Source organism: Rhinatrema bivittatum, chromosome 8, assembly GCF_901001135.1.
Source record: "Rhinatrema bivittatum chromosome 8, aRhiBiv1.1, whole genome shotgun sequence".
NCBI lineage: Eukaryota > Metazoa > Chordata > Amphibia > Gymnophiona > Rhinatrematidae > Rhinatrema > Rhinatrema bivittatum.
In genome coordinates, this window is record NC_042622.1 from 65090522 (window position 1) to 65100751 (window position 10230).

At 44.8% G+C, this 10230-nt stretch overlaps 1 protein-coding gene across 1 annotated transcript in view; it reads right to left on the reverse strand.

Moving 5' to 3' along the window:
- CHMP4B (charged multivesicular body protein 4B) overlaps window positions 1-10230 on the reverse strand; it is a 107791-nt gene extending 97561 nt beyond the window's left edge. The window contains exon 1 of the mRNA XM_029613990.1: window positions 9832-10230. Coding sequence (XP_029469850.1) covers window positions 9832-10012 — 181 coding nt within the window. The 5' untranslated portion in view covers window positions 10013-10230. The remainder of the gene's footprint in view (window positions 1-9831) is intronic.

Genomic DNA, 10230 nt, shown 5'->3' on the forward strand with positions numbered 1-10230 from the left:
GGATGCGCTAATCCCCATATTGGATCAGGGATTATGGACAGCGGCTAGCCCACGGTATTGAATCAGTCCCAAAATGTTTCTATTTCTCGTCCCTTCTTGTAAATTCACTGATGGCAAGATCTTCTTTTGCATAATCTGCTTGTGTGACAAGAATTGATCATTCATTGTACATCTGTGTTGACATATCCAGGTTTGTACACTTAACATATCAAAATTTAAGTCATATGGTTATCACCTTGACTTAAGGATTAAGACAGTGATACTACTGAACAAGACACCAAGGAGCTAGAAGCCCATTAAGCTGAAATCCTTACCAAGTTCAAAGAAATATCAGCTCATTTTAGAATGTCCTAAAGCTATTTTTAATATCTTGTATTTTATTATATGCACAAATAAATGTTTCTCTTGATTTGGATTACATATAAAATCAATATTTTCGTATATTTAATTTGGAGGACTGATAGGAGTTATATGGTAAAAGTAAATAATTGGTCAATTTTCCCAGAAAGTCCTTAAGTCTGCAGATTGATTAGAGAACTTATCTGATAATTTTGTTTCCTTAGTGTAGACAGATTATTCAGAACCAGTGGGTTATACTACCCTGCCAGCAGATGGAGACGGAGCAAGCTGAAGTCACAGTATATATACTCCTGCAGTGACCTCTCTCTTCAAAAGCAACTGTGGACAGGCTAGCAAAAAACTTGATTAAAAACAAGCAACTGTAACTGTACTCAACCAACAAGAAAACACTGAACTCACGTAAGAATGTAGGTACCCCAATCTAGGGGACTGGATGAACACTTACCAGCAATTCCTTGGGATCCAGAGCCCCACAGGGGAGCTGATGACAGTCATGCGGCAGCCGAGGGCAGGAAGCTGAATCCATCTGTCTACACTAAGGAACACAAAATTATCAGGTAAATAATTTCTCCATTTCCTAGCCTGTTGACAGATGGACTCAGGACCAGTAGGATGTACCAAAGCTATTCCTGAATGGGGTGGGAGGCTGCCTGCATGTACAAAAGCTGCGTCCTCCTGGGCCTGCAAATCCAGACAACAAAACCTGGAAAAAGTGTGTGAAGATGACCATAATCGCAGCTTGGCAGATAACGATGGGAGACAACAATCAAACCTCTGCCCATATTATTGCCCGAGCCCTAGTGGAATAAGCCTGAACCTGAGTAAGCAACAGCTTCTCAGCATCCACCTTAATCCAGTGAGCTACTGTAGCCTGCGAAGCTGCAGCGCCCTGCCTACTTCTGCCACGAAGAACAAAGAGGCGATCCATCTTATGGAAAGGTTCAGAAACCTCCAGATACCATAAGACAAGTTTCTTGTAATTCAATGAGCACAACAGGCAATACTCCTTCGTATCCCTGACCTTATCCAGGGATGGCAAGGAGATGGACTGATTCAAATGAAAGTCCAACACCACTTTGGGGCAAAAAAGATGGAACAGTACACAGCTGTAATGCCCCTGGAGTCACTCAAAGGAACAGCTCCCAGCAAGATAAGGCCAGCAGCTCAGAGATTTGACACACAGAACCTATACCCACTGTCTTCAAAGTTAACTGCAAGGAAAGGCTACGCAGCAGTTGGAATGTAGAGCCCACCAAAAAATCCAGCACCAAGTTAAGACTCCACAAGGGAACTGGTAACCGCAAGAGAGGCCGAAGATGCTTCACTCCCCTTAAAAAAACGGACCACATCAGGATGGGACAACAAGGAATCACCATTCACCAGGCCCCTAAAACAGGCAAGAACCGCAACTTGCACTTTCAAGGAATTGAAGGCCAAACATTTATTCAACGCATCCTGCAAAAAATCCAGAATGAGCAGGATCTTAACTGAATGAAGAAGAACGCCATGTTCCTCACATCAGGCCTAAAAAATTCTCCAAACCCATATATAGGAAGTGGAGAACTTTTGAACGCAGAGTAAGGTGGCAATCACCTCGGAGGAACATCCATGCTTCAACAGGCGAGCCCTCTCAAGGGCCAAACCGTACGACAGAACAAAAGTCTGATCCTAGTGAAGATCCTGCTGTAACAGATCCATGTGTGGCAGAAGATGAAGGGGATCTCCACCAGGAGTCTCCACTTACCACAGATGCCTGGGCCAGTCCAACATCACCAGGAGTACTAGCCCCCTGTGGCCTTCGATTTTGCGAATTATTCTGCCCAGCAACAGCCACGGAGGAAAAGGCATAAAGAAATCTGTCCTCTGACCAGACCTGTATGATAGCATATATGCTCAGGGACCACAGATCTCTCATGTGACTGTAGAATCAAGGAACTTTTACATTGCGAGAAGTCACCAACAGATCAGGAACAGAAGGCCCTAGTGATCTGCAATCAGCTGAAACGCCTCAGCTGACAAAACCCATTCTCCTGGGTCCAGACTCTCCCTGCTGAAAAAGTCCCTCTTACGTTGTTCTCGGCCTCGCACATTGCAGGTAAAGACATCTGTAGATGTTCTTCCGGCAATTCTATAAGCTGGTCTATTTCCTGTGACACTTGCTGGGTCTTGGTTTCTCCCTGATTATCGATGTAGGCCACCGTCAGACATCACGTGGACCGCCTGACCCTGCAGCCTGTGGCTGAACTGCAAGCATGCCAACTGGCCAAGCTTCCAGGCAACTGATGTTCCAACAGGACTCCTCAGCATTCAAACACCCTTGGGCCGTCAGCTCTTGACAGTGAGCCCCCCCCCCCCCACCCCTGGAGATTCACATCTGTCTTGAGTACCAACCAGGCCGGGGAGGACAAGGAAAATCCCTTTCTCAGATGAGCCTCCTGCAACCACCACTGGAAGCGAGAGCAGACTACCATTGGCAAGTGGAGCCAAACCAAATAGTCCTGAGACTGCGGGCTCCAACGAGAAGAGGACGCATATGCACCCTTGCCCACGGCACCACTTCCAGGGTTGCTGCCAGCAAGCCGAGCATCTGAAGATAGGACCACACCATAGGGCAAATAGTGTTCATCAACTAACACACCTTAGTCATCAATTTCTGAATCCGAACTTCCATCAAAAAACTTTGTCCTGCCCCATATCGAATTGAACACCCAGATAATCCAATGACTGGGATGGCTGAAGTCTGCTCTTGGCCAGGTTCACTACCCAAAAGAGCTCCTGCAACAAGGGGATCACCTTGTGAGTCACTAGGCGGCTCAAATCAGCCAGTCGTCCAAGTAAGGGTGCACCAGGATCCCTTCTCTTCTCAAGGAAAACATTTTGGGGGCGGTGGCTAGACCAAAAGGCAGAGCCTGAAACTGATAATGGCACCCCCCAACATCACAAAATGTAGAAAACGATGTTCCAAACGGATGGGAATTTGAAGGTAGGCCTCAGATTCAGGGAGGTCAGAAATTCCCCCGATTGCACTGACACTAATCACAGAGCGCAAGGTTTCCATGCAAAAATGAGTCACTTTCAAAATGACGGATGACCCTTTTGAGATCCAGGATGGGATGAAAGGAATTCTCCTTCTTGGGCACATCAAAATAATTGGAATATCGCCCCATACTTTCTTGAGACATGGGCACCGGAACCACAGCCCTCAACCTGAGGAGCCTCTGAAGCGTAAACTCCACTACCTGCTTCTTCTGCAGGGAGTGGCAAGGAGACACCATGAACATGTCCCAAGGAATACTGTGAAATTCCAGTGCATATCCTTCTCGTATCACTTCCAGAAACCACTGGTCTGAAATGATCTCGACCCACCTCTGATAAAAGAGAGGCGCGCACGCGCGCCTGCCCCCCCCCCCCCCCCCCCATCTCTTGCTCCCGAAGGTGGGTTGGCAAACCTTCACTGGGAAGCTCGGGAAGATCCGCCACCCGAACCCGCTCCTCTCTTGGGCTTTCTTGGACGAAAGGATGGACCTACTGAAAGGCCGGCCCCCTGTAGAGACAAAACCATTTGGAACCTGGAAACAACCCCTCATATCAAAGGGGTGCTGTAACTGCTTATCCTCCGGCAACTGAGGAACCAGAGATTTGCCCCACGTACTGGCAAGTATCTCCAACTCATTCACAAACAAGAACGAGCCTTTAAAGAACATCTTGGTAAGATTAGCTTTGGAGGCTGCATCAGCTGACCAATTTCGTAACCAGAATTGGTACCTAGCGGCTATCACTGAAGCCACTCTTCTGGCCGAGGTATGGACCAAATCGCAGCCTGCGTCTGCTAAAAAGGTGGCAGCAGGTTTCATAACTGCTTTGGAAGACCCTCCAAAGTTATCAATCTTCCAAAAGAGAAGCAGATGATCTTGCCACTAGGGCACAACAGGAAGCGATCTGTAAAGTTATTGCCACTGCCTCAAAGGCTTAAGGATAGCCTCAACCCTCCTATCATGTAGATCCTTCAAGACCACACCTCCCTCCACGGGGAAAGTCGTCCACTTAAGAGACGGCACAGACCAGGGCATCCACCTTGGGAAAACTCAAATGCTTTCTCACAGCTGGATCCAGGAGGTACAGGCCTTCCAATGTCTGACCCCCTTTACAATGTGCTTCTTGAGTGTCCCATTCAAGATCAATCAATTCCTGAATGGCATCCATCACAGGGAAAAAAAACAAGAGGCTTTATGCAAGGAAACCAAAATGGGATTCTTCTTTGGCTCAGACATGGCATCCGTACCAGGAACACCAAGCTGTTTCAAGATCTGGAAAATCAGTGCCAGCAGTTCATCCCTAAGAAAGAACCTCAACATGGTTCAATATGGTTCCAGTCCTGAAGGAATTTCCCCATCTCCCAGGGAATCAGGATCTCTCTCATCATCCGTGCCAACCAGATTCCTGACAGGAACACCCACAGGGAGCAGAGGAAAGCTCCAGCGCTGAAGCCTAGGACTTGAAGAGGAGGAGTCACTGGCTAAGGATCCAACCTGACAGGATTGGGTGAAGCAGAAGACTGCGCCTGAAGAATGGCTTGTAGCCTTGAAAAATATTCCACCCAAGAAAAGGCAGCTGGATCCAAACCAAGCCCAGAAGAACTGGAGCTGATCCCATAGAACTGCCCTTGCCTGTGGAGGAGCTAGTCAAGGGAGAACTAAGGTCTGGTATCCCTCCAGTCAAAGTTGTAACCAACCCATCATCAGAATGGGAAGAGCCAGGCTTAGCAAAATCCAAGAAAGATAACTCTCCCTGAGCATATGAGCAATGCTGACACAAGTTAGAAGTCAGGTTAGGAGAAGAAGCCCCAATATGACAAGCAACAAAAATAGGAAGACACTTAGGCTTCTTGTTTACTGGCACCATCGCAGCGGTACATGTGAGTCTGAACGGCCTGCGCTCAAAAATTTAAGCACTGCAGAAGCAAGCACAAGGCGCATGCACAACTTATATGCCAAGTCCCGAAGCATGGAAAGACTAAAAATTGTGCGCATAAAAGGCTTGCCCAAAAATGAGTGCCCAACATGTGCACAGAGCAAAGGCACTTCGTACACAGACTGTCTGTAGAGGGCAGCAGAGCACGCACAGGAGCATGCGAAAAATGCCACCGCGGCCTACTATGTAGCGTGCAAGGAAAAAGCCTAACTACGGGACCCAGTCCACCAGAGCCACTCAACCCACCAGGCTGCCCAGTTCCCTCAACCCCAACAGGAGCAAGAACAAACTTCGGTTCAGCAGGCTGGGCACGGAGACCTGAGGAAGTCCTAAAACCCCTCAGTGTCTGCTTAAAAAGGTAAAACTTTTTTTTTTTAAACCTTACCTGAGCTCAGCGCTTACAGGATGAGTACAGAGATGGTCTCTGGCTGAGGGGGGGGGAAGAGGGCATCTGCTATCACCTCCGCACTTGGCCTTCAGCACCCGCTGCCTTTCGGCTGAACAAGCAGCCAAGACCACACCAGGAAACCTGGCAAATGGGCCAAGGGACACCTCTGAGGGACCATGGAAATCACCTCAGGAATTCTCAACTGCGGGAGGGGCCTTTTTGTGTCGCCACAGGAGAGCAGGGCTCTCTTTTCTTTAAATCAGAATTTCAACTTTCTCCTTCCAAAAAACACGAAACAATACCCACAGAGAGATGCATGTCCACCATCTGCTGAAGACTGAGAATACTGGCAGGTTGGGGGTCACTGCAGGAGTATATATACCGTGACATCAGCTTGCCCCATCTCCATCTGCTGGCAGGGGAGCATAACCCATTGGTCCTGAGTTCATCTGTCTAAACGCTAGGAAAAGCAAGAATCTTAATCAATGGCAGAGGAAATACTAACCATTTTTCCCATGGACAAAATGGGAAAACCTATTATCATCAGGTCCAGTAACAGGAAGCAAAAGATTGACCATTCCATTTCTTAATCACTAATGTGATGTACAAAAGAAAACATACATAATTGCAATTTGGACAAAAGACATTTCTTCCTAATATGGCAAGGCTGCAGCAGTAAAAGGAAAAAAAAATACCAAGTTTCAACTGTCTTTATTTCTGATGTCCCTCCTTGCTCTAAATTTAAATTAGTATCACTTGCTTGCAGATAACAGCAGCACTTAAAATAGACCTTGAAAAATTCTCTCTAGATCTAGAAGCCAGCAGCTGGCGTAGGGTGAGGAGAAACCCTTCCCAAGGTCTGCCACAGCTCCTTTAGTGCCTGATTTATTAAAGACTTTTTCCATTCTGTGTCCATGGCAAGGGGGTAGGGGTAATTTAGTAAACTGGGTCCTTAATTTCAGTTTAATACAGGTCTCTACCAGTCTCATTCTCTCTCGGTTCCTTCACAGCCAGCCTCCCCCCACCAGATGTCCTCTTCCTCTCCCCCATGGAGTTACTTCCAAGCAAGCCAGCCTCAGCCAGACAATCCCAACTACCCAGCTCTATTTAGTCACCCACCCATGTCCCTACCCAGCCTACTTCAGCTAGCAGCTTCCCCAGACTCCAACTAATTACCCCTCTTACCTTCTGCTACCCCACTGCCAGTTGGGATCTGCATTGCTTGGATCTCAGCAAGTCTAAACCATGAGGTACCCGAACGCCTGCTATGGATTTCAAGTCTTGCAAGATAGGTGCAGGAATTCAGGTACTTTGTGGATCAATCTTACTGAGTATCTCAATGTGCAGTTGGCTGCTGCATTGTGGCATAAAAACCCTAAATGCCATGGCAACTAGGATTTGTCAAGCCTTAAGAGTCAAGATAAAGAATCTCACAAAAAGAATATTGTAACCATTCTTAAAACTCAATAAAGGTGTCATTTCTAATTTGATTTCCTTTTTTTTTTTAAACTTTTACTTCATTTCAGTATTTAACACAAGCAGAAAACTTGCTTAGAAAATGGACATCATGTTTGAAAAGAATGAGAAACACAGAAAATGTATATATCCTTTGATTCTACAACATGAATGAGATCCAAAAAGGTTCTGAGTTAGAACTAAGAAATGACAAAAAAGTCTAATAACAGGATAAACAGCAGTGAAATATGATCAGTAAGAACCACACAGTTATCACATCAGTTCCTTTAGATTGGTTTAGAATCTAGGGAAAAACTAATCTAATTAAGGAATTAATATTATATATAAACATTACAATTAGAAAGTCTGCTTGCCAGTAAATCTGCTTCAAAACACAACTTTAGACTAAATACATTAATTTTTTTGCTGTTGTGGGTGAGTAAAGGAGTACTCTGAAAAGCTGGACCACTCTTCAAATGAGAATTAATTTTACTGTTTTGATAATGGTCATAACATAATTCTTTCTGACCCACCAGTATCAGGGCAATAACTACCCAACAACAAAAAAAAGTTGTACAGGTTCTCAATTCCAGCCAATACACCAAGAAGAGTTATTTTTAAGAACTGTTCTCGGCTCACTGCCCAGATTACACTGTACACTTGATCTTGGACAAAATGCCAAGAGGTGACCATCTTCTGGAAACAAAGTAGATGTTCCCAGGACCTCCTGAGCACTATGGTAGTTTCAAATCAGTATACTTTTTTTTTTTTTTTTCCGCTTTACTGCCATGCATTAGTGGTAATCTGAAAACTAGTTCAGAAAGAATTAGATCATTTGAGATAAAAAGAAACAAAAAACCTTATTGAATGTAAATCATTGTATTTGTTCAGTACCATTAACTATATGGTGGTTCCTGAGCCATAAGTACAACTTTGGAAATAGCTGTATATTACACATTTCTCGTTTTTGGTATGTAATTGTTTTGATTGAAAAAGACTTTTTGTTCAGTACAAAGTTAAAGTCTCAGAAAAACAAAGTTTACAGTCAGGAAGGTGCTAAATAAATAAAGTCCAGGTATGCAAAAGTGTTCCATGGAGTTTTACTCTTGTGCACTAAGCTAAACATGCACTGGGGCCTGCTTAAATATTTTTGTAACATGAGAAAAAAAACAATGCCACAGGCCAAATAGCCCCAGACTCTATTAATTCATGAATTGCATTATTTCATATTGAAATCCCAAACTGTCAAGATTTAGTGGGGAAAAAAATTAAGCCAATTTTATGAGAATAGACATCACACAGAACTGATTTTCAACATCTTTGTGCCAGTTTCAAAAATGCATGAGCTACACAGAAGTGAAAAATGCTTCCCAAAGAAAGGATAGACTAGATCTGTGGATTAGCAGAATACAGATTTTTTAAAATAAATAAATCAACTACACAGATAGGAGGAAGGGCTCTTCCAATTGTTCTGAACAGTCTAAGTAGCCTCCTTAGCAGAAAAAAAGGACAAAGTAAAAGCAGATCCCCCTTGGTGGAAAAGTGTTTGTGTCTTAGGAAAAAAAAGTTGGTATACTAGAAAATAAATTGGTTGTCAGATTCTGCAAGATAGAAATGCTTTTTTTGAGGCAGGAAGACAAGCATCTTTTTAATCAGCCCTAGCTTACTCGACCCACAGCATCCCCAGGCTGCCCTATGATAATATTCACTGAATAGTAAATTATGATACCTTTGCATGCTATTTTGTAATTAGTTATTTTTTGTATAAATGCAAAATTCTGTTCCATACTATACTTGTGCATCATGCAAGTTATTGTTTTCCTTTAGTTATTCTACCTGTCCTTTCACCCCTGTACTTTGCTCTCTACCTTTCCCTCTGCTCCCCTTCCCTGTTTTTTGTATTTTCTCTCAGTTACATGTAAACCGATATGATGTACCCACGAATACCGGTATAAAAAAGTTGTTAAATAAATAAAATAAATTAACCTATCGCCTTACTGAAATACAAGTATCATACAGAACTAATGGCGCTTACTTTCCAGACACGCACGTCCGCATCTGAATGGATCCGTAAAAAATAAGTTCTCCACACCTTAGAATTTGGTGTGGATATGACACGAAAGAGAAAATGGAGTTTGCATTTTAGCCAATCGATAACAGCATTCTCCGATTATGAATGCAAAGTTTATTTATTAGCTTCCAAAGGCTGTACTATGGAAAATTTACACCCTCTCAATTTTAAAACACTTTTTGCTTCATAGTCCACTGCTGCTCTTCATGGCCAGAGGTCGCTACTCACTGCGTGAATTTAGGTGAAAGAAGCACTTTTTTAATTAAAAATAATTCTCTCCCCAAGCATCAAGTGATTATATCAGCTACTAGGATACGGCGGACTGCTTCACTTCTTTACCTCCAAAACACTCTCTCCTCAAGCAAGGGACACATTTCTTTAAATTATGCGTTAAAAAATAAAAATCATTCAGACACTCTCGCCCCTGCCCATGCTCCTTCCTCCCGGAATGTTCTTCTACCCTAAGGACTGACTCGTAACCTGCCTGGGCTCCTCAGTACCGCCACTGAAGAAATGCTAGACCCACGGGCGGCGTTACCTCTGAACTCCATACCCTGGAGAACCTGCAGAACCCACACACACACACCTCGCTTGTTTTTTGTGCCGTGCTTTTTGGCCGTCTGAAGCTCCTGCTCGATTTTCTTCTCCAAGAATTCCTGCTTCTTGGTAAGCATTTCCTCCGTCTCCCGCAGCCGCTGAATAGCCTCCTGCGCACTCGGCGTCTTGCCGGCCTTGCCGGTGCCGAAAAGCTTCCCAAACACGGACATGGCGGCGGCTAGGGCCGAGGGTCACACCGTGAGAGGAAGCTCCAGGCCGCAACGACAGTTATCCAGCAGAACGTTCCGTAGCGGCTACTTCCACCTCCGCCGCGCCCGAATCTGCAGGCCACCGTGACGTCACCCTCAGCTGAGCCTGACTCACCCACACGTTCCACTGAGACGGAGAAGCCGATAGCGCAAAAACCTCTGTGACGTCATTCGGGAAG